General features: G+C 37.1%; 1 protein-coding gene across 1 annotated transcript in view; it reads right to left on the minus strand.

The window, feature by feature from the left end:
- Positions 1–10,317: 10,317 nt before the first annotated feature.
- LOC143911478 (uncharacterized) overlaps positions 10,318–26,541 on the minus strand; it is a 71,382-nt gene continuing 55,158 nt past the window's right edge. Inside the window, exon 2 of the mRNA XM_077430354.1 lies at positions 10,318–15,545. Within this exon, the coding sequence (XP_077286480.1) occupies positions 11,569–15,545 (3,977 nt within the window). The 3' untranslated portion in view covers positions 10,318–11,568. The remainder of the gene's footprint in view (positions 15,546–26,541) is intronic.

A 26,541-nucleotide genomic window follows, 5' to 3' on the forward strand; every position in this document is an offset into this window, starting at 1 on the left:
AAATTGTCTTCTTGCTGCTGCGGCTATTCACTTATATTCATCAATATATGTATGAGCCGTTATATTTGAAAGTGGCATAAGTCCACTTTTCTTTAGTTCGAGAAATATTTCGCAAAATATTAAATATAATATTTTGCGATTAACAATATTTAAAAATTCTGGTGGTCTTTGAGATTTATTCTGACTTTTCGAGATTCTGGACATATCAAACAAAAAATAAATGATGACATTTTGTAAATTAAGTGCAATAGGAACAGTGTATTTAGAACTGATAATTGGACTTCTGCCACTTTCAAATATAACGGCCCATATTTTTTATTATTTTAATAGATGGAACTGCGTCGCCAACCACCGTATATTATTTTTATTTATACAGTTATTATAATATGAATTTTAATTTTAAAATAATTTAGTTTTTTATGTCAACTATAAATTTATTTACATGGACGAAAAAAATTATCATATCCTTCCTATCGTCTGGAGTAAAAATTATTCTTATGGATGTAAATGCATCACCAACCGTCATAATTGTATTTTTTATTTATATTATACTTGGGAAAGGCGGCATTGCCAATGGACTCAATTTTATATTTTTCCAAGATATCTTAAATATCCAAGATTCCGACTGTAAACTTTTATATATACATATGTATATATTTACATATATCAATTTTTGAAATCATATTCAAATAGAAGTTACATACATGCTGGGTAGTGTTTTTTTTTTAATTTGATGAGGACCGTTTCCACAATGAATTCAGATAAATTGGCAAACTCTGATAGGAAGCGATCGACTTGAAGTTACAAATATAAGTCTGACCGGCAGCACTACAGAAAATACTCTTTTCAACCGTGCAATAATAAATAAATTCTTTTTAACCGTGTTCAACCGACGGGCTAGAACCCGGCAACCTCTCGGTGGTTAGCATTAACGCCATCAATCTAGTTATTATTAAATGCATTTTACTTTTTTTATAATTTACATTTTATATCATTTATATACATATATTTACATAGATTGAGTGGACAACACTAAATGACAAAGGTCAGTGATACGATATTTTATATTGCAATCAAAAATATTTAAGACATTTCTAAAAAAAAACAATCATACTGAATTTTTGAATAAATTAATATTAATAATATTCACAATACATGTGTACATATATGCTTTCAGTTTAGAAATCGATTGGTGCTAATTTCAATGGGGGAAATGTTTGTCGGACGCGCCTGGTTTCGGGGTAAAATAAGCAAAGCAAAAGCGTAATATTCATTGAACATTTCCAGCAAAATAGCCAATACTATTTCAATTTCACGCATCGATGCCTGTAATGATGCTGTTAGTTTTCACCTTGTACCACATATGTACACACACTCAACAAACATTGCCCAAATAATCAAACAGAGCCGAATGTGGTAGTTGTTTCAGAGTATCTTAACTTAAAAAGCTCGTTAAGGAGATGTTTATTTCATTTGTACCGGAACTACGAAAAGAAAGTTTAACAAAATAAGAGCATTTACTGAGAAAAATCAACATCCTTACGAATTCCATTTTAGACGCGTATAAATCTGACATTTTCACTGGAAAAGTGATCTAACTAGATCAGATGATCTGTAAAAATAACAATAATAAATAAATATTCAGATTAAATGAGAAAATTCTTATTGTATTCCTTTTGGTTAAATTAATATGAAAGCATTTTAATATATTAGATGTCCTGGACGTTTTCTATTGTGGAAGGAATATATTTTTAATACAATAGCAGTTCATTTAGAATCTCGAGATTTTCGTTTAATGCGACTTTTTTATTCTATTTTGCTACCAAACACTGCAGCACTCCTTTCAACTCCATCTTTTAAGGAAAATCTCAGATTTAATACTAAAACCGGATGCGTTTATTCGAACCGGGAAAACTTTAAAGTTTCCACATTGTTTACCGTTATCTAAAATCTGCTCCGTCGACGCAACCTTTCACCATAATGCGGGTTTAAAGATGTAATCTCCTTTTATAGACCGATCCGATCGGAAGTGGGTGCTGCCTTTGTCATTCTTTTTTTTCCACTCCCCTGAACGACACCCAGCGAGAAAACGTTAGCGGGAAAATTCTCGCGAAAATTCCTTTCTGCGATTTTTTCCCTCGGCGAATTCATTCGTTTACACAATCTAAGATTACTTTTGAATAAAGTGTGTTGATAAAGTCATATAGTAAAATAGTGTTGCGGCTTCAATAGATCCAAGTTCCAATTGAGATTAACAACATGGAAGTTGGCTTGAACTCGACCAACACTAATTGAAGCGATATACACTCGACTCAAATTACATGACCCTCAGTGTGATGTTGTTGATTTAATGATCCCCCCGGCACGTCGGTTGAGTGCCACTGGACCGCTTCGAAAGATTTTTATTTTTAATTAATAAACTAATTAAATTTGCATGTGCACTCAATTGAATAGTCACAAATTGGTCACTCATTCGTGAAAATTTCAATTCTTGCCATTTCAACATGGAAAAAAGATGAGCCACTCGGGACAAACGAGCGTTCAGTGTAATTAAGGTAGCATTCAGGTCACGAGACGGTGAAAAAATATATTTCATGCAACTCGAAATTTATCTTCTTCTTTTCACGTCGTGCAAAAAAAAGCTCACTTTTTAAATCTCTAATTGCGGATTATGTCGATTCACTGCGAAAAAGACGTCCTCTTGAATACCCTTCAGTGGAATGTTTTTTTCAACCCTTCACGATAGAACTCCCCATAAAAGAGCGCTGCTTTTAAAAAAGATTTCAGCATTTTCTGCTTTTATTCTTTATTATTTTTACTCTTGTAAAAAAAATGCCTGTTTGGTTTAAAATTGGTTGTTAAATTCATACAACTAATACTTCCATGAAATAAGAGAAAATGAGAAAACATTTCATTTCACGAGTCTCATAAGAAATATCTAGAACTTTCAGTGATATACAACTTTAATGTCCTGCATTTGTACCTGAATCTTCTTTCCAACGTCTGGGAAGTTTCCTCTACCTTTACTTATACATATGTATGTAACTTCGGTAGACACAATATCCTTCAAGAATTAACAAGGTTCACCCATCTATCTATATAATACTGTCGTGAAACTTCGACACACGTAGTGCATGTGCAATTTCAAGCATGTTTTGTAATATGCAATTTTAGTTTAACTTAATTCCAATATTCTATAATATAACGTTAGTATCGAGCATCTTTAGTCTTTTGATCAAAGGCTTAGATAAGACTTTGAAACGAGCTCAGGCCTGATACATTGAATTTACCATTTATGTTAAAAGGGTTTAATCCTAACGTTGCGGGACAAACCCATTATAAATGCATCTTCTCATACAAGGTAAGATCAACCACATCATTGACTTATGTTTTACATAGTGGAAACACTATAGGATTCATTATCAGCGTGCATCACAAGTAACTAAATTTGTTGCAAGACTCGATGCACTCCACGTAAATTGAATTTGGGCACTTTCAACGTTGCTTAATAATAAGATTTCAACCTCTATAAACGGAGAAGAGGAGTGGCAAAAAACCAATGAAATATTGTAGTGTTCTTGCGTGTTGAGAATTTTTCATTTCGCTATCGGATAAAGCGAAAATGTTGCATATAAAAATGTTAAACGACCTCATAACAAACGGGGAAAAAGTTCAGATAATAAAGTGAACGCTGTATGTTTCACATTGTGCGAAAGCTAAACATTAAAATAAGTAAACATATCAAAATGAGGAAATGTACTCAAAAAGCGTGCAATTTAAAATTTCATTCATTAAGTAACATTTTTAAACTTGTTTAAAAATTTTCGCTCAAATTTAAATGTCAAATATTACAAATTATAAAATTGTATATTTAGAAATTATAAAAAAAAAATAACAAAGTTAGTGTAAAGTTCCTTATTCTTTCATGTAAAGCGGTACAGTTCAATTTAATTAAACGATGAAAAAGAGTGCGTGTGTATCTTAACATTTATTTTTTAGGAAATGTCCTTGGACACGACCCCAATTATCCTTTAAGTGTTCAGCGATTCGAAAAATTCACAAAAAAAGCTTATTTTTCCGACTGAAATCAACTTGTGCGGTCTTCACGCGTAGGTTGTGATTCGAAAGTTAACAATTTGGCAAATTAATAGGGGTCAAATCCTGTTGAAATTCTTACTGATTTAAATTTGATCTAAGTTTCTAACCTTTTGGCTACCCTCCCCTGTCTATTTTATTGCATTATAAATTGTGAAAACGTTTGCTACGACGAAATAGTTCCGCCTGAAATAGAGTATGCATACCATTATGAAAGCCATTGTATTTTCAAACCGATCTATGTACATAGCACCGACAAAGAAGTCATGTCACAAAACCACACCGCGATATCGTATCAGATACATCGAGATAGGCCAGTCGCATAATGGATATGAAACAAATTGGATACACGGTCCGGAACGATATTGGATAGAGCCGGGATGCGGCAACAATGAAGCCATCCCGATTACAGAGGATACCCACCGTTTAAAGGTCAAAAATAGGATAGGCGAACAAAGCATCACCACTGTATAGACATAAAATGAAATCGCACAGGTCATTTACAAGCTCCGAACAATTTTTTTTAATAATATTAAAAAACCCAATTATACGCAGCATGATATTGGATCACATTTACGTATGTACCTTCCTGAAACACCCACCTACCCGTTGCGCAGATGAGGGAATAATAATAAGAGTTTTCTTTGGGACACACGGTAAAAATTAATTACTTCCTGAGCGCGAAAACTTGCCGCAAATTGTGCCTCCACGGAGGCTCCTCGCAGATATTTCATTTTCACAGATTAAAGTCTGCGCAATGCTGTGAGAGTGCTTTCATGTTAACAAGCGCACTTGTGATATACCCACGACAAGATTGAATTTACCACGAAAAGTAAAATAAATAAAATGATATTAAATATAATTTGCGAGCGAAGAGTCGCCGAGGTCAATCAGCCAAATTAGAAGTCTCTCTTAATTCAATACCAGCGCGATAAAAGTGGGATAAAAGAGGGTCTGAGGACCTATTTTTATGATAAAACTCGCGCGTGCGTCTTCCATATACTTTTAAAGGAATTATTTATTTGAAAGGAGCCCCATCGTCTACCTTCCATGCTGGAAGCTTTTCCTTATAGATTTTTCCCCTATGCTTTTTGTAAGGTTGTGTCTATTTGGAGCGCATGGAATTGCCTTCCATTTTTGCTGACAATAACGCTATAGTAATCGAATATTTGCGCAGATGAAATTTTGCGAAGCCGATCACGTCGGTGTATGATACGGAAAAAAATTTAGAATTTATACATTTATATGTACACACTTCGGCTACGCAATCTCCTGAAGGTGTCTTGCGTAGTAAAATATTCAATCAAGCGTTCGATGCTTCGCGAAGATACGTATGTGAAAAGCTCAGTAGACATGATGTTATTTGGATGTACGCGAATATTCACACTTTTTATCGTAAAATTTTCTATTGGAATATAAAATTTCAGTACGCTCGCGATAATGTCAAAATGCCCTTAAACGGATCCGTCGTACGTGATGCATATTTTATCGCATTTATATCCAAAATAATACCCACTAAACTGAAATCATCCATGTAAAATTGATGGCAAAACACATATGGAATGGGCAAATTCTTCAATATAAATGACACATTTTTATGGGTAGTGTCGCACAGAAATGTTCTCATTTCGCAGTCACCGTTGGTTGTTTCGCAAACATAAAATAAAATTCACTCGATCTACGATTTAAGGGAATTTTGTTGCAATTTAAATGTGTTGGACTATTTGATTGATAAAATGCTTATTTAAAATAAATCCTTAAGATTTTATTGATGTATAATATTTTGCCAGCGACATATGTAACTCAGTGTAATGCTTTCTACTGAGGGGTCACGGGTTCAATCCCTAGCGCGGTGTTGCTGACCAGATATTGAATATATGTGACTCCAGGTGGATTGTATCGTATCAAAGTTCGCCAATTTTTAACAAAATTAATTAAATAAATGTACATATACCTTCATATACATTATTATAAAAAAAAGAGGAACAGGCTTTTCCTCCCGTATTAATGTGGGCGCGCGGAATACGTGAGAAAAAGCCTGTTCCTCTTGTTCCTGTTGTATCTTGCTCGCGCAAATTAAGTGAGTATGTACCGTTTACCATGCACCCTTTTTTTTGATCTTTCGACTTAAGATCTTTCGATTTTCGATCTTTGCCTTCCGATATTTGCGTTTTCGGTAATTTCACATTCCGGCCCGTGGGGTAGACCCACAATATACATACATACATATATGCTCGATCTTTATTAATAGAGCAAACAATTTGGACACACTGAATATTACGTATCGTTTAAGTAAATACCCAAAACCTTACAAACTTCTCTACTCCAAAATGCATCAGTCGCTTTCCATTTGTGCGAATTAAAGCAGTTCCACAGAATTTCTCTTATTAAACACGACATTACAAAAAGCTTCGTTGCAGTTCTGAAACTACAATACGTACGACGGAGATTGTGCACGAAATGACCGGTATTGCGAAGCGCACACTAATTAAACCCTCTTATTGTTTTCAGCAAACGGCACCGCGCAACCGTCTTTTTCGCTCCATTTAATTAAACAAAGCAAACTGACAAAATAAGACGAAAACTGCCAACACTTTGCCGTTAAATTTTCTCGTTTCGCGCCACTCTTACCTTATTATATTTACTTTGCCATATAGATAATATAATACGGCAGAGACGGCGGGTGTCCACGTCGTGTTGCGAGATTAATGGTTTCAGCTAACGCTTGGCCACCTGAAGGTTTGTTGCCAGGTGAGAAACAGCCTCGATAGAGGTCCGAGAGCCACCTTATGTAGGACACAGTCGATAATTTACCCCTTGCTTAATTAGTTTTCGGCATGGAGTTATTGTGGCTTTTTCAAAAATTACGATTTCACGATAAATACGTCAACGTATGGTCCGAATACGGTTAGATGTCAATTGATACATTATATTCTGGCGTATTTACGCTATGCACGTTCATCTGGTATAATTTTGGCAAATGAAGACGAATTGGATTCAACGGGAATGTATTAGTAAATTGGACCGATGCAGAATTACGACTAGTGAAATAATCACGATGGAGTTTATTGAAATATTTACTATGATCAATAACACTTATAACACTAAATAAAGCTCAGAAAAATAGTTTGCAACATTATCTAGTGACCTAGAAAGTTTATTAAAGATCATTATCCCATCGATTGACCGGCTATAAGCAGCGTTTTCACAAAAATTAAAATTCCGTTTATAAAAATATTATTCATCGTTACTCTCTTATACATACATACATTTGATTTGTAAGCATCATTTATATAGTTTCATTTATAAGCCACAGTGTGGATCATCGGTAGAGCCAATATATACATACGTATATATATATATATATATATATATATATATATATATATATATATATATATATATATATATATATATATATATATATATATATATATATATATATATATATATTGTATATATAATACATATACCAGTAAAATTAATTTTATATTACATTAAAAAACGAAAAAAATATTAAAAGCGAAAAAAAAAATCAGAACAGAAGTTTTAAAAACGATAAATAATAAAGAAGTGGCGTTAATTTTACTGAAAGAGGGAAATAATAGTGAAAATACTGAAAAAGATTGTGTTGAAAAAATTAAACCTATTAACTTAAATATAGGAATACGAGTCAAAAAAATAAATATAGGTGGAATCGAAGAATGATAAACTCGTGTCATATCTTTAACTTTTTGCTGAAATCCCATCTCATTTATCCATTTAGATAATTTTTTAACATAGAATTCTTCCAATCTCACACAATTAAAATTCCAATCTCCAAACATAATTATATTTTTATTTATATCCAACGTCTTCTCACTTAATTCATACAAATATTTTATAAACCTTGCACTCTTTCCATTCGGTAAACGAAATACAACACATAAAATACAAGTATCCCATTTATAATTTAACATTCTTAAATTCAATGATAAATTATTGAGAAGTAGCAGCTGTAGATCCGCAGACCCGCCAGCTCAACCCAGACAAACCCACTCACCGCCGGATCAGATGAGCCGATCACTCGATGCTGGGTCGAGGGAACGTAAATCGCTGTCGTGGCCAAAGCATTGGAGTACCAGGAACTAGTCCTGTTCCTCCACTGCTCAACAATTTCCGTCGCCAACTCAACCGACTTCTGCAGCAGAAGATCCAGAGCGGCACGGCACTCCGCCGCTCTGTGCCCCGTTTTGCCGCAGCAGTTGCAGAGCAAAGACCTATCTTCGCCCATGCAGCCATCAGCAATGTGTCCAAAGGCTCAGACAGCGGTAGCACTGCTGCAGGTCTACTTTTTCTCTTACCCTGCACCTGACGAGTCCGACTCGTACGCGACCCTCCTTGAGCAGCGCGTCGGTCTTGGTGGTGCAGGGCAAGGTCACCGTGCAGGTGAGTGTACCTCCGGAGGCTGGGCGCAGCTTCTGCACTCGGACCTGCTCACGACACTTGGTGCCAAGGACCCGTATGAGGGCATCCTCCACGTCGCGAGATTCAAGACCCTCATAAAAGTCCCTGACGAAACACTAGCGGGTGGGGAGCGACCGTCGGACCTCCGCCGTCATTTCCTCAGCCTTCCGAATTACGTCCTCCAGGGCGCCGCCGCGGCTCTTTCTTCCTGTCAAGCGCAGGATGAGAGTGTCCTTCACGCCTTTTCGAATGGAGCAGATCTCCGGGGGCTTCTCTTGGCCCTTCCCCCATTCCGCTTCATTTACGGACCTGTGTATGGCCGCGTAAGAGAGCCGAGTGGCAGTGACACCCGCAACCGAAACCTGCGCGTACAAACATTTCACGGGCGTGATAATGCGTGCCTCCGTCGTCTCCCGCGGCTTGGCTTGAATCTTCGGATTTTTTGCTTTGGGCGGCGGTGGGGTCGCATTCTTCTTCTTTCATTCCACTTTTATCGGGGCAAAAAGGCTACTCGTCCTCTTGTCGTTCGTCTACTTCCTGGGGAGGTTTGGCTGCTGGCTTCCTTTTCTTGCCAATCCGCATGCCAATTTTTAATTTTTTCAAACAAATATACAATAAATATACAAATAACGTGCTAACCTAACCCAAACTAAACTAACCATCACCAAAATCAAAGAATTCAACAATGCTAAATATACAAATAACGTGTTAACCTAACCCAACCTAACCTAACCATCACCGGAACCAAAGAAATCCACAATGCTTATTATACAAATAACGTGCTAACCTAACCCAACCAAACCTAACCATCACCGGAATCAAATAATTCAACAATGCTAAATATACAAATAACGTGTTAACCTAACCCAACCTAACCAAACCATCACCGGAACCAAAGAAATCCACAATGCTTATTATACAAATAACGTGCTAACCTAACCCAACCAAACCTAACCATCACCGGAATAAAAGAATTCAACAATGCTAAATATACAAATAACGTGTTAACCTAACCCAACCTAACCTAACCATCACCGGAACCAAAGAATTCGACAATGCTAAATATACAAATATCGTGTTAACCTAACCCAACCTACCTAACCATCACTGGAATCAAATAATTCAACTATGCTAGATATACAAATAACGTGCTTACCTAACCCAACATAACCTAACCATCACCGAAATGAAAGAATTAAACAATGCTAAATATACAAATATCGTGTTAACCTAACCCAACCTACCTAACCATCACCGGAATCAAAGAATTCAACAATGCTAAATATACAAATAGCGTGCTTACCTAACCCAACCAATCCAAACCATCACCGGAATCAAAGAATTCAACAATGCTAAATATACAAATAACGTGCTAACCTAACTCAACTTAACCTTACCATCACCGAAATCAAAGAATTCAACAATGCTAGATGTACAAATAACGTACTGTCCTAACCCAAAATAACCGAACCATCACCGGAATCAAATAATTCAACAATGCTAGATATACAAATAACGTGCTAACCTAACCCAACCAAACCTAACCATCACCGGAATCAAAGAATTCAACAATGCTAAATATACAAATAACGTGATCACCTAACCCAACATAACCTAACCATCACCGGAGTCAAAAAATTCAACAATGATTAGTATACAAATAACGTGCTAACCTAACCCAACCTAACCTAAACATCAGATAAAAATTCAGATTGAAAGATTTACACAAAACTCGCTAACCTCACCAAACGTAACTGGAAAAGACTTCGATAATGGTTTGATGTAGTTTATTGAAATGTAAAATCTGCACGTGGATATGGGCCAGCGGAGCGTACGAGAACACAAGTTGTCCGTACGCCGTCTGCTCGCTGACTGCCCCGACCGTCGCGTGCTTCCGCTTGGGCCGACACTAATGCCAACTCGTCAATAATGCCAATCGACAATCAGTTAATAAGACTGTTTGCCACACGTCATTATAAAAGTCGGAACATAGTCCCACATAGGAAAACTGTTGAACAATACAGTTATTCTACAGAGTTACAGCATTACTGACGAGTCGTTTACAATAAATCATAGCTCTTAAAATAATTAAATAGAGGGTGAATAATGAAACCTTTGCCTCATCCAGTGTGAGGATAAAATCAATTTATTGGTTCAGTAATATTTCAACTTATAGGTATACCTCTGGTGAATGTTATTTCTATTTACATTAAAATTTTTGAAATCTCCTTTGAAGCTGTGAATAAGCATTACAAGATAAGTTTACTTTAAAGAAGAGAGAGTGGACTGTATATGGTTTAAAACTTAAGCATTCCTCATCTTGATGTTAACTTAGACAATACAATGTTGACACTATTACAGTTGTCAAGACAGATCAGCTATTACCGATCAACTAAACTTGATTAGTGAGTGTAATGCTCCTAAGTTAACTTGATTTCATCAACAAGTAGCACAAACATTGCTAAATTAAAAGTAAATTGGAAAATCATTCATTCATTCCTACAAGCAGGAAATGAAGGCGAACTATGATTATAGATGTCTCTACGTTAAACATTGAAATGTTCAGTATTATAATATTTACTTATTCTATGATTCACATAGATACTATAAACAGTAAGAGTTAACTTATGTTTTCATAACAAGAAACATAAGACCTGCGGATGACTCCCGGCAGGTTATAATTAAGTAGACATGAAATAATTTAAGATGCTCCATTAAGTTTGGCTTGGAGACTAACATTAACAAATCATGAATCTAATTTTAACTGTCAAATTTGAACAGTTTATTCTAAACTCGGATATAATCCTTCCGAGTGATGACATGAGACAAGTCTTATATTATAAAGACAAAATGATTAGATTAAATTCGGAGATATATACTGCCGAATGTTAAAATGAAAATAGCTTAAATTATACACACAACACAATTAAAGTGAATTACGGAGTACTACTATTAACATTGAATGATTTAAACTCATGATTACATCTAATAAGTAATATGAGTTGGGGGTAGTGTCTTCGGGTTAAACTAAGCTACCGAAGTTGACGGAATTGAAGCTGCTGTTTCTCCTCCCTCTTGCTGATCTTCCTTCCTGTCAAGTGGTCCTTGTGGTAGAATCGGCAATGGCGCCACTAGATGACTGGACCGACGAAACTCTCCGCTGGCAGTAAAGACGTCGACGACTCGAACTCTGCCATCTGGTCCGGGATACGATTTAGTGACTCGACCCAAGACCCATCGGGTTGGCAGCATGTGTTCCTCCTTTAACAGGACCATTTGACCCACACTCAGATTGTTGCTCGAGTCCTTCTTCCATTTGTTTCGTAACTGCAAAGAATGTAAATATTCCGCCGACCAACGTTTCCAAAATGCTGCTGTGGTCAATTGTATCTGAAGCAGATTGGCATGGACATTAGTGTTATATTTAACCTCCATTGGAAGAGCGAGTAAGGATCTGCCAATTAAGAAATGTCCAGGTGTGAGGGGTAAAAGGTCTAGTGGATCCGATGACAAGGGACTAAGAGGACGGGAATTCATGCAAGCTTCTATTTGAGTCAATACCGTACAAAATGATTCGAAATTTAAGGTGGTGGCCTTTAACACCTTGTTTAAATGAATTTTCATGGATTTAACCGCTGCTTCCCACAGCCCTCCCATGTGAGGCGCCCTTGGCGGGTTAAACTTCCAACGAATCCCTTCGGAGGCTACATACCGTAGTAGCTTCTCCTCATGAGGACGTTCGTAAATTAATTTTACTAAATTAACGAGTTCACGACTTGCACCGACAAAATTAGTAGCATTGTCGGAATATATCGTATTGGGCCTGCCACGTCTGGCTACGAATCTTCTTAAACAATTTAAGAAATTTGAACTCGTTAAGTCTCCGACAAGTTCCAAGTGAACTGCCTTACTGGAAAAACACACAAAGACACAAACGTAACCCTTAATTATCTTAGAATTCTTATTGCAACCACTCTTCACAGGAAAAGGTCCTGCGAAATCTATCCCCACATGACTGAAAGGAAAATTCGCAGTGGTACGTTCAAGCGGGAGTAATCCCATTAATCTATTGTGTGACAGTGGTTTATTTCTGAAACAAATGACACATGAACGCACCACTCCTTTGACAGTATTATGTCCGGCCAATGGCCAATAGGTCTGCCGCAATAACGACAGTAAGGCTTGAGTACCCAAGTGAATATATTTCAAGTGCGCATCTCGGACAATCATGTGTGTAAGTTTATGCTTATTTGACAAGATAATGGGTGACGTTGATAGAGTTGTTCCCAGAGGAAGTCTACTTCCAACACAAATTAAATTCTCGTGGAATAGAGGGGACAATTTAGCTAATTTACTGCTACTGGGAATTGGATGTCCCTTGCTCAGCAAACGATATTCCAATGGAAATGATTCCATTTGCGATAACCTTATCAAATTATTTAAAGCATCTTTTAATTCTAAAGCGGACGGTTCGTTATTTTCTTTAACGTTTAATTGTTTATTCCTTAGTGGCCGACGAACATATGATAAAACTCGAAGGAGTCTTGGAAGATGAGAATATTTATCTATCCAATTATTTTCCCTCACAAGGGTAGCGTTAGTGACTACCCTTCTCTCTGGAAGATCTATTGTGATCTCAGGAGGTCTTCGAGGCCATCGTGATTCGTCTAATTTCAACCAACTAGGGCCGTCCCACCATAACGAATTATGATTTAATTCTGATGGTTGAGTCCCTCGAGAAATTAAATCTGCTGGATTGTCTGTAGAGGAGACATGGTACCACTCAATGGGTTGAGATATTGATTGGATTTCGGCCACTCGATTGGCAACGAAGGTGGTCCATTTACATGACTCTCCTCTAATCCAATGCAATGCGACGGTTGAGTCCGTCCAATAATATTTTTCATTAATATGAATTGTTAATTGGTCTATTGTTGACTTCATTAACTTTGATAATAACATAGCGGAGCACAGCTCTAAACGCGGAATAGTTACAAAACTGAGCGGAGCGACTCTCGAACGAGAACACACAAGATGACATTTGGAATTTCCCAATTGATCAGTACATTTTACATAAATACAAGCACCATAAGCTTTCTCGGATGCGTCACAAAATCCGTGTGCCTGTATATTAATGACATTATTTAGTATTATCAATCTAGGAATTTTATAAAGTTTCATGACTGTATTGGATAATTGACAATCCTTCCATTTTTTGAAGATTGTCTGAGGAATGAGTTCAATAAGTTTTAATAAAAATAAATTTAACCAATCTGATTGGACACTAGGTCCCACCATCAAAATATTATTTAGTGAGATATTGGACGTTGTCTTCGCGGACGCATCAAAAACTACACGATATTTAGTGGTAAGGCTAGACTCCTTAACCACGACGTGATGAGGTAAATAACAATGAACCTCATGTGCCTCCGGAGGTTCACACTCTGACATATGTCCTAAATTTATGTACTCTTCTAAAACTTTATTGTATTCCATTTTTAAATTATTATTGGCTAAAAAACGTCTTTCCAAAGTTTTGTGTCTTTTCTCCGCAATGTGCAATGAACTTCCTAATACTACCGGGGAATTTTTATATGGTAAAGCTACACAAAATCTACCGTTTTTATCTCGTGATGTGTGTGCTTGGAAATGTTCCTCACATCTTTTCTCCTCAAGAGATTGATGTTTTACCATAGGAACCTGGTCTATCATCCAAAAGTTTGGAATGTGCCTGTCTAATTGACTTAAGCCTATGTGGCTCTTCCCTGGAGCATTATTTACTTCGGGATATGGACCAACTATTGTCCATCCGAATTCGGTATCCTTTAAGATAGGCATACCTTTTCCTAACTGGATGGTTCCTGCTTTCATAGCATGAACGCAAATCTCGGCGCCGAGCAATAAATCGATTGGCGTCGGTTTATTCCAAAGGGGATCTGATAACTTGATTCCCGCTGGTATTGAAATTAACTGTTGATCCAGTTTCACAGTTGGAATTTCGCCAGTAATTTCTGGTAATACCAAACACAACACTTTGGTTGAGTAATTAGTGGTTGAAGACCTTATGGTCACCTTGGTGATGTGACGAATGCTACTTTCTTGATTAGCGATACCTACAATTTTTTGAGAGATTTTCTCTAATTTGAAGTTATTCTTCTTAGCGAAAGATGTGGTAACATAGTTGACTTGTGAGCCGGAATCTAATAATGTGCGGCCCTTAACGACCGTTCCATTGGACGTTATAATGTCTACTTGTACCGTGGGTAAAATTATCTCCCTTTGAGAGAAATGAGTAGAATGAGCATTAATTGACTTCCTTCCCGTATTATTTGAACTAAATGTATCGTCCTGATGCAACAAAGTATGATGGTTTTGTTTGCACCTTAAGCAATTAAAGTTAGACCTGCAATTTGTTATCTTATGCGATGAATTTAAACATTTAAAACACATGTTATTAGATTTAACGAATTCATTTCTTTCCAAACTGGATTTTGCTTTGAATTTATCGCATTTACCTATGAAATGATTATTTCGACAAAATGCACATGAGTTTACTCTACTTGATGGGTTTTTGTTCGCGACATGAGTTCTCCTGATTCGTTGACGGTTATGAGGGAATTCTTTCACCGTAATTACAGATGCAGTAGATTGTAATACGTTACATCTATTCTGCAGAAACGTTTCTAACTTCTCGTACGGTGGCATTTCTCTGTCAACCAGAGATGTTTCCCAGTCCTTTAATAAACTAAATGGTAATTTCCTTAGAACTAAACATGTTACCCATGGATCTAAATTTTCTCTCGCGTAACCCAATGATTCAATGTTTTTAATACACACCGTTACCTTATTTAATAGATCTCTCAATTCGATATGTGATTCCTTTGTGATTAATTTTAAGTCACAAAGTGAGTTGATCCTAGTTTTAAGATTAAGTCTTGGTAAATTGTATTGCTTGTCTAAAATACTCCACGTTATTTCATAATTGTCTGAGCTAATATCTAACCCTGATACAGCTGCTAAAGCGGGACCGAGTAATGATTGATGCAAATATAGTAATTTAGTGACATTCGAATATTCCGTTTTGTTTCCTATTATATTCTTAAAAGCTTGTTGAAATGATTGCCATTCAGATGGATCTCCCTGAAATGTGGGAATGGTTAACGTCGGTAACTTATCTCTAGCAAATTTAATTGTTGCTTGCTCTACCTTTAGTTTACTATCTTGAAAGGATTGGCAATCTAATGCTGCTTTAAGATTTTTAACTGTTATTGTAATTGCATCGTACTCTTCGTCTATTTTGGCCGCTTTCGATATGTCTGTAAGGTTATCTAAATACTCGTAATGGAGTTTTCGGACATAATCGTATGCTTCTTTAATGGTTTGATACTGTCCTTCATCTAATTCGGAGGATTTATCTATTTTTCCTTTTAGTCTTTGTACCGCGCCTGAATACCTTAATTCTATTGACGTCATTATAACTTCTACTTTATTTTCCTTCGCTAATATTTCTATCGATTGAGTCTGACTTCGAGTCTGATGTATTCTAGAGCTTGACCTGTCTCTAATAAGTTCTACGTCCCTAGTTGGATTTCGACCTTTATGCGACTGGGAAGTCGAAGCTTCTATTTCCTCGTTTTCAGCACTTGACATTTGTTTCAGAAAGTTGCACTATTTCGTCTCATAAATACAGTTATTCTCTACTATAGCTGTCAATTGAACTATTCGTAGAGATAAGGTAATAATATTCAATAATTAACCGTGAATCTTAATATTCTACTTTAACTATTATCACCAGAATCTATCCAACATATTTTGGAAGCAATAACAACCCTAAATTGGTGGGTGCTTGATTTAAACCACTTTGGGGATACAAGTCTTGTGATTTATTTTAAATCACCACTGTTTCATCACACATTATGAAACAAAGAGATCTACCGATGTATGAATATACCGGTATGTACTTGATTTAATCCACTTTGGGGCTACAAGTGTAATTCCACATTTATTGTGGAGGGGGGAGGGGGGAGAAAGTTTCTACACACATTAAGAAACAAAGAGATCTGCCGATATATGAATATACCGGTAAGTACTTGGTTTAAGCCACTTTGGGGCTACAAGTATAATTCCACATTTATTGTGGAAGGGGGAGGGGGGAGAAAGTTTCTACACACATTAAGAAACAAAGAGATCTGCCGATATATGAATATACCGGTAAGTACTTGGTTTAAGCCACTTTGGGGCTACAAGTATAATTCCCCACGTGCTTTGCTAATTTTACACTACATCTGATTTTACACTTTTAATACGAAATTCGATGCGACCGATGAAACATTCCTTCGTAGCGCGATATTATTATATACAATCGCGTTAATTAATTGTTATACTTTGAACCATATTTTTAAAAACTGACCTACCCACATGATTGCCTTTTGAACAGATTGCCTGAGATTGAATACATTCACTTACTTGAATATCCTTTACGATGTTTATGTGATCGTTCCGATAATTTTGGATTACCTCTGTGTGCCATGCGTCTTTGTAGGTTATGTTTTTATTTATATATTTTCTGCGTCAATCACGCGGTCATGTACCTCTGTACATCAATCAATATATTGCTGAAATAGAAGCAAACATGTTATTAGTATTGGAAAGGTATGGATAGTAACAAAGGAACGATACCGATTTCTTAATTGACATCCATTTTTTCTCGACCACGTTTTTTCCTATTGGTTTTCCCGTTTGGTGTTGTGGCCTAGGTTACTGGTGTCCGGTTCGAAATGACCATCATGGAAAAGACTTCGATAATGGTTTGATGTAGTTTATTGAAATGTAAAATCTGCACGTGGATATGGGCCAGCGGAGCGTACGAGAACACAAGTTGTCCGTACGCCGTCTGCTCGCTGACTGGTTCGACCGTCGCGTGCTTCCGCTTGGGCCGACACTAATGCCAACTCGTCAATAATGCCAATCGACAATCAGTTAATAAGACTGTTTGCCACACGTCATTATAAAAGTCGGAACAGTAACCCAACGTAACCTAACCATCACCAAAATCATAGAATTCGACATTGCATAAATATACAAAAAACTCGCTAACCTCAACAAACCTAACCCAACCTAACCTAACTATTACCGAAATCAAAGAATTCGAGATTGTCAGATTTACACGAAACTCACTAACCTCACCAAACCTAACCCTACCTAACCTAACCATCACCAAAATCGAAGAATTCGACATTGCAAAAATGTACACAAATCGAACTTACCTCACCAAACCTAAACCAACCCAACCTAACTATCACCGAAATCAAAGAATTCGACATTGCATAAATATACAAAAAAATAGCTAACCGCAACAAACCTAACCCAACCTAACCTAGCTATCACCGAAATCAAGGAATTCGAGATTGTCAGATTTACACAAAACTCACTAACCTTACCAAACCTAGCCCAAACTAACCTAGCCATCACCGAAATCAAATAATTCGACATTGCAAAAATATACACAAATCGTGCTTCCCTCACCAAACCTAACCCAACCTAACCTTTCCAACACCAGAATCAAAGAATTCGAGATTGTAAGATTTTCACAAAACTCGCTAACCTCAACAAACCTAACCCAACCTAACCTAACTATCACCGAAATCAAAGAATTCGACATTGCATAAATATACAAAAAACTCGCTAACCTCACCAAACCTAACCCAACCCAACCTTACTATCACCGAAATCAAAGAATTCGACATTGCATAAATATACAAAAAACTCGCTAACTTCACCAAACCTAACCCAACCTAACCTAACTATCACCGAAATCAAAGAATTCGAGATTGTCAAATTTACCTAAAACTCGCTAACCTCACCAAACCTTACCCAACCTAACCTAACTATCACCGAAATCAAAAAATTCGACATTGCAAAAATATACACAAATCGTGCTTACCTCACATAACCTAACCCAACCCAACCATCACCGAAATCAAAGAATTCGAGACTATAAGATTTTCACAAAACTCGCTAACCACACCAAACCTTACCCAACTTTAACTAACCATCACCGAAATCAAAGAATTCGAGATTGTCAGATTTACACAAAACTCCCTTACCTCACCAAACTTAACCCAACCCAACCTAACCATCACCAAAATCAAATAATTCGAGATTGTAAGATTTACCCATACTCGCTAACCTCACCAAACCTAACCCAACCTAAACTAACCATCACCAAAATCAAAGAATTCGAAAATGTAAGATTTACACAAAACTCGCTAACCACACCAAACCTAACCCAACCTAACCTAACCATCACCGAAATCAAAGAATTCGAGATTGTAAGATTTACACAATACTCGCTTACATCACCAAACCTAACCCAACCTAACCTAACTATCACCGAAATCAAAGAATTCGACATCTCAAAAATATACACAAATCGTGCTAACCTCCCAAAACCTAACCCAACCCAACATAACCATCACCGAAATCAAAGAATTTGAGACTATAAGATTTACACAAAACTCGCTAACCACACCAAACCTTACCCAACTTAAACTAACCACCACCGAAATCAAAGAATTCGATATTGTAAGATTTACACAAAACTTGCTTACCTCACCAAACCTAACCGAACCTAACCTAACCATCACCGAAATCAAAGAATTCAAAATTGTCAGATTTACACAAAACTTGCTAACCTCACCAAACCTAACCCAACCTAACCTAACTATCACCGAAATCAAAGAATTCGACATTGCATAAATATACAAAAAACTCGCTAACCTCACCAAATCTAACCCAACCTAACCTAACTATCACCGAAATCAAAGAATTCGAGATTGTCATATTTTCACAAAACTCTCTTACCTTACCAAACCTAACCCAACCCAACCTAACCTTCACCGAAATCAAATAATTCGAGATTGTAAGATTTACCCTTACTCGCTAACCTCACCAAACCTAACCCAACCTAACCTAACCATCACCAAAACCAAAGAATTCGACATTGCAAAAATATACAAAAATCGTGCAAACTTCTCCAAACCTAACCCAACCCAACCTAACTATCACCGAAATCAAATAATTCGAGACTGTAAGATTTACATAAAACTCGCTAACCACACCAAACCTTACCCAACTAAACCTAACCACCACCGAAATCAAAGAATTCGAGATTGTAAGATTGACACAAAACTCGCTGACCTCACCAAACCTTACCCAACCTAACCTCACCATCACCGAAATCAAAGAATTTGAGATTGTAAGATTTACACAAAACTCGCTTACCTCAGCAAAACTAACCCAACCTAACCTAACTATCACCGAAATCAAAGAATTCGACATTGCAAAAATATACACAAATCGTGCTAACCTCACAAAACCTAACCCAACCCAACCTAACCATCACCGAAATCAAACAATTCGAGACTGTAAGATTTACACAAAATTAGCTTACCACACCAAACCTTACCCAACTTTACCTAACCACCACCGAAATCAGAAATTCGAGATTGTAAGATTTACACAAAACTCGCTAACCTCACCAAACCTTACCCAAACTAACCTTACCATCACCAAAATCAAAGAATTCGAGATTGTAAGATTAACACAAAACTCGCTTTTCTCACCAAACGTCAACCAACCTAACCTTACCATCACCGAAATCAAAGAATTTGACATTGCATAAATAAACAAAAAACTCGCTTACCTCACCAAACCTAACCCAACCTAACCTAACTATCACCGAAATTAAAGAATTTGAGATTGTCAGATTTACACAAAACTCGCTAACCTCACCATACCTTACCCAACCTAAACTTACCATCACCAAAATCAAAGAATTCGAAAATGTAAGATTAACACAAAACTCGCTAACCACACCAAACCTAACCCAACCTAACCTAACCATCACCGAAATCAAAGAATTCGAGACTAAGATTAACACAAAACTCGCTAACCACGGCAAACCTTACCCAACTTAAACTTACCACCACCGAAATCAAAGAATTCGAGATTGTAATATTTACACAAAACTCTCTTACCTCAGCAAACCTAACCCATCCTAACCTAACTATCACCGAAATCAAAGAATTCGACATTGCAATAATATACACAAATCGTGCTTACCTCACAAATCCTAACCCAACCCAACCTAACCATCACCGAAATCAAAGAATTCGAAACAATAAGATTTACACAAAACTCGCTAACCGCACCAAACCTAACCCAACTTAAACTAACCACCGCCGAAATCAAAGAATTCGAGATTGTAAGATTTACACAAAACTCGCTTACCTCACCAAACCTAACCCAACCTAACCTAACCATCACTGAAATCAAAGAATTGGACATTGCAAAAATATACACAAATCGTGCTAACCTCACCAAACCTAACCCAACCTTACCTTACTATCACCAAAATCAAAGAATTCGAGACTGTAAGATTTACACAAAACTCGCTAACCACACCAAACCTTACCCAACTTAAACTAACCACCACCGAAATCAAAGAATTCGAGATTGTAAGATTTACACAAAACTCGCTAACCTCACCAAACCTAACCCAACCTAACCTAACCATCACCAAAATCGAAGAATTCGACATTGCAAAAATATACACAAATCGTGCATACCTCACAAAACCTAACCCAACCCAACCTAACCATCACCGAAATCAAAGAATTCGAGACTATAAGATTTACACAAATCTCGCTAACCACACCAAACCTTACCCAACTTAAACTAACCACCACCGAAATCAAAGAATTCGAGATTGTAAGATTTACACAAAACTCGCTTACCTCACCAAACCTAACCGAACCTAACCTAACCATCACCGAAATCAAAGAATTCGAGATTGTCAGATTTACACAAAACTCGCAAACCTCACCAAACCTAACCCAACCTAACCTAACTATCACCGAAATCAAAGAATTCGACATTGCATAAATATACAAAAAACTCGCTAACCTCACCAAATCTAACCCAACCTAACCTAACTATCACCGAAATCGAAGAATTCTAGATTGTCAGATTTACACAAAACTCGCTTACCTCACCTAAACTAACCCAACCTAACTTAAACATCACCGAAATCAAAGAATTCGAGATTGTAAGATTTACACGAAACTCGCTTACCTCACCAAACCTTACCCAACCTAACCTATCTATCAACAAAATCAAAGAATTCGACATAGCATAAATATACAAAAAACTCGCTAACCTCACCAAACCTAACCCAACCCAACCTAACCATCACCGAAATCAAATTATTCAAGATTGTAAGATTTACACATAACTCGCTAACCTCACCAAACCTAACCCAACCTAACTTTACCATCACCAAAATCAAAGAATTCAAAAATGTAAGATTTGCACAAACCTCGCTAACCACACCAAAACTAACCCAACCTAACCTAACTATCACCGAAATCAAAGAATTCGAGATTGTCAGATTTACACAAAACTCGCTAACCTCACCAAACCTCACCCAACCCACACTAACCATCACCGAAATCAAAGAATTTGAGATTGTAAGATTTACACAAAACACGCTTAAATCACCAAACCTTACCCAACCAAAACTAACCATCACCGAAATCAAAGAATTCGAGATTGTAAGATTTACACAAAACTCGCTAACCTCACCAAACCTAACCCAACCTAACCTAACTATCACCGAAATCAAAGAATTCGACATTGCATAAATATACAAAAAACTCGCTTACCTCACCAAACCTAACCTAACTATCACCAAAATCAAAGAATTCGAGATTGTCAGATTTACACAAAACTCGCTAGCCTCACCAAACCTAACCCAACCCAACCTAACCATCACCGAAATCGAAGAATTCGACATTGCATAAATATACAAAAAACTCGCTAACCTCACCAAACCTAACCCAACCCCACCTAACTATCACCGAAATCAAAAAATTCGACATTGCAAAAATATACACAAATCGTGCTTTTCTCACATAACCTAACCCAACCCAACCTAACCATCTCCAAAATCAAAGAATTCTAGATCGTAAGATAAACACAAAACTCGCTTACCTCAGCAAACCTAACATAACCCAACCTAACCATCACCGAAATCAAATAATTCGAGATTGTCAGATTTATACAAAACTCGCTAACCTCACCAAACCTAACCCAACCCAACCTAACTATCACCGAAATCAAAGAATTCGACATTGCATAAATATACAAAAAACTCGCTAACACAAATCGTGCTTACCTCACATAACATAACCCAACCCAACCTAACCATCACCGAAATCAAAGAATTCGAGACTATAAGATTTACACAAAACTCGCTAACCACACCAAACCTTACCCAACTTTAACTAACCACCACCGAAATCAAAGAATTAGAAATTGTTATATTTACACAAAACTCGCTAACCACACCAAACCTTACCCAACTTAAACTAACCACCACCGAAATCAAAGAATTTGAGATTGTAAGATTTACACAAAACTCGCTTACCTCACCAAACCTAACCCAACCTAACCTTACCATCACCAAAATCAAAAAATTCGAGATTGTAAGATTATTACAAAACTCGCTATTCTCACCAAACGTCACCCAACCTAACCTAACCATCACCAAAATCGAAGAATTCGACATTGCAAAAATATACACAAATCGTGCTTACCTCACCAAACCTAACCCAACCCAACCTTACCATCACCGAAATCAAAGAATTCGAGACTATAAGATTTTCACAAAACTCGCTAACCACACCAAACCTTACCCATCTTTAACTAACCATCACCGAAATCAAAGAATTCGATATTGTCAGATTTACACAAAACTCGCTTACCTCACCAAACCTAACCCAACCGAACCTAACTATCACCGAAATCAAAGAATTCGAAATTGTAAGCTTTACACAAAACTCGCTTACCTCACCAAACCTAACCCAACCCAACCTAACTATCACCGAAATCAAAAAATTCGAGACTGTAAGATTTACATAAAACTCGCTAACCACACAAAACCTTACCCAACTAAACCTAACCACCACCGAAATCAAAGAATTCGAGATAGTAAGATTGACACAAAACTCGCTGACCTCACCAAACCTTACCCAACCTAGCCTAACCATCACCGAAATCAAAGAATTCGAGATTGTAAGATTTACACAAAACTCTCTTACCTCAGCAAACCTAACCCAACCTAACCTAACTATCACCGAAATCAAAGAATTCGACATTGCAATAATATACACAAATCGTGCTTACCTCACAAATCCTAACCCAACCCAACCTAACCATCACCGAAATCAAAGAATTCGAGACAATAAGATTTACACAAAACTCGCTAACCGCACCAAACCTTACCCAACTTAAACTAACCACCGCCGAAATCAAAGAATTCGCGATTGTAAGATTTAAACAAAACTCGCTTACCTCACCAAACCTAACCCAACCTAACCTAAGCATCACTGAAATCAAAGAATTGGACATTGCAAAAATATACACAAATCGTGCTAACCTCACCAAACCTAACCCAACCCAACCTAACCATCACCGAAATCAAAGAATTCGAGACAATAAGATTTACACAAAACTCGCTAACCGCACCAAACCTTACCCAACTTATCACTAACCACCGCCGAAATCAAAGAATTCGCGATTGTAAGATTTACACAAAACTCGCTTACCTCACCAAACCTAACCCAACCTAACCTACCCATCACCAAAATCAATGAATTCGACATTGCAAAAATATACACAAATCGTGCTTACCTCACAAAACCTAACCCAACCCAACCTAACCATCACCGAAATCAAAGAATTCGAGACTATAAGATTTACACAAAACTCGCTAACCGCACCAAACCTTACCCAACTTATCACTAACCACCGCCGAAATCAAAGAATTCGCGATTGTAAGATTTACACAAAACTCGCTTACCTCACCAAACCTAACCCAACCTAACCTACCCATCACCAAAATCAATGAATTCGACATTGCAAAAATATACACAAATCGTGCTTACCTCACAAAACCTAACCCAACCCAACCTAACCACCACCGAAATCAAAGAATTCGAGATAGTAAGATTTACCCATACTCGCTAACCTCACCAAACCAAACCCAACCTAACCTAACTATCACCGAAATCAAAGAATTCGAGATTGTCAGATTTACACAAAACTCGCTTACCTCACCAAACCTAACCCAACCTAACCTAACTATCACCGAAATCAAAGAATTCGACATTGCAAAAATATACACAAATCGTGCTTACCTCACATAACATAACCCAACCCAACCTAACCATCACCGAAATCAAAGAATTCGAGACTATAAGATTTACACAAAACTCGCTAACCACACCAAACCTTACCCAACTTTAACTAACCACCACCGAAATCAAAGAATTAGAAATTGTTATATTTACACAAAACTCGCTAACCACACCAAACCTTACCCAACTTAAACTAACCACCACCGAAATCAAAGAATTTGAGATTGTAAGATTTACACAAAACTCGCTTACCTCACCAAACCTAACCCAACCTAACCTTACCATCACCAAAATCAAAAAATTCGAGATTGTAAGATTATTACAAAACTCGCTATTCTCACCAAACGTCACCCAACCTAACCTAACCATCACCAAAATCGAAGAATTCGACATTGCAAAAATATACACAAATCGTGCTTACCTCACCAAACCTAACCCAACCCAACCTTACCATCACCGAAATCAAAGAATTCGAGACTATAAGATTTTCACAAAACTCGCTAACCACACCAAACCTTACCCATCTTTAACTAACCATCACCGAAATCAAAGAATTCGATATTGTCAGATTTACACAAAACTCGCTTACCTCACCAAACCTAACCCAACCGAACCTAACTATCACCGAAATCAAAGAATTCGAAATTGTAAGCTTTACACAAAACTCGCTTACCTCACCAAACCTAACCCAACCCAACCTAACTATCACCGAAATCAAAAAATTCGAGACTGTAAGATTTACATAAAACTCGCTAACCACACAAAACCTTACCCAACTAAACCTAACCACCACCGAAATCAAAGAATTCGAGATAGTAAGATTGACACAAAACTCGCTGACCTCACCAAACCTTACCCAACCTAGCCTAACCATCACCGAAATCAAAGAATTCGAGATTGTAAGATTTACACAAAACTCTCTTACCTCAGCAAACCTAACCCAACCTAACCTAACTATCACCGAAATCAAAGAATTCGACATTGCAATAATATACACAAATCGTGCTTACCTCACAAATCCTAACCCAACCCAACCTAACCATCACCGAAATCAAAGAATTCGAGACAATAAGATTTACACAAAACTCGCTAACCGCACCAAACCTTACCCAACTTAAACTAACCACCGCCGAAATCAAAGAATTCGCGATTGTAAGATTTAAACAAAACTCGCTTACCTCACCAAACCTAACCCAACCTAACCTAAGCATCACTGAAATCAAAGAATTGGACATTGCAAAAATATACACAAATCGTGCTAACCTCACCAAACCTAACCCAACCCAACCTAACCATCACCGAAATCAAAGAATTCGAGACAATAAGATTTACACAAAACTCGCTAACCGCACCAAACCTTACCCAACTTATCACTAACCACCGCCGAAATCAAAGAATTCGCGATTGTAAGATTTACACAAAACTCGCTTACCTCACCAAACCTAACCCAACCTAACCTACCCATCACCAAAATCAATGAATTCGACATTGCAAAAATATACACAAATCGTGCTTACCTCACAAAACCTAACCCAACCCAACCTAACCATCACCGAAATCAAAGAATTCGAGACTATAAGATTTACACAAAACTCGCTAACCGCACCAAACCTTACCCAACTTATCACTAACCACCGCCGAAATCAAAGAATTCGCGATTGTAAGATTTACACAAAACTCGCTTACCTCACCAAACCTAACCCAACCTAACCTACCCATCACCAAAATCAATGAATTCGAC

Source organism: Arctopsyche grandis, chromosome 5 (genome assembly GCF_051622035.1).
Source record: "Arctopsyche grandis isolate Sample6627 chromosome 5, ASM5162203v2, whole genome shotgun sequence".
NCBI classification, from domain to species: domain Eukaryota; kingdom Metazoa; phylum Arthropoda; class Insecta; order Trichoptera; family Hydropsychidae; genus Arctopsyche; species Arctopsyche grandis.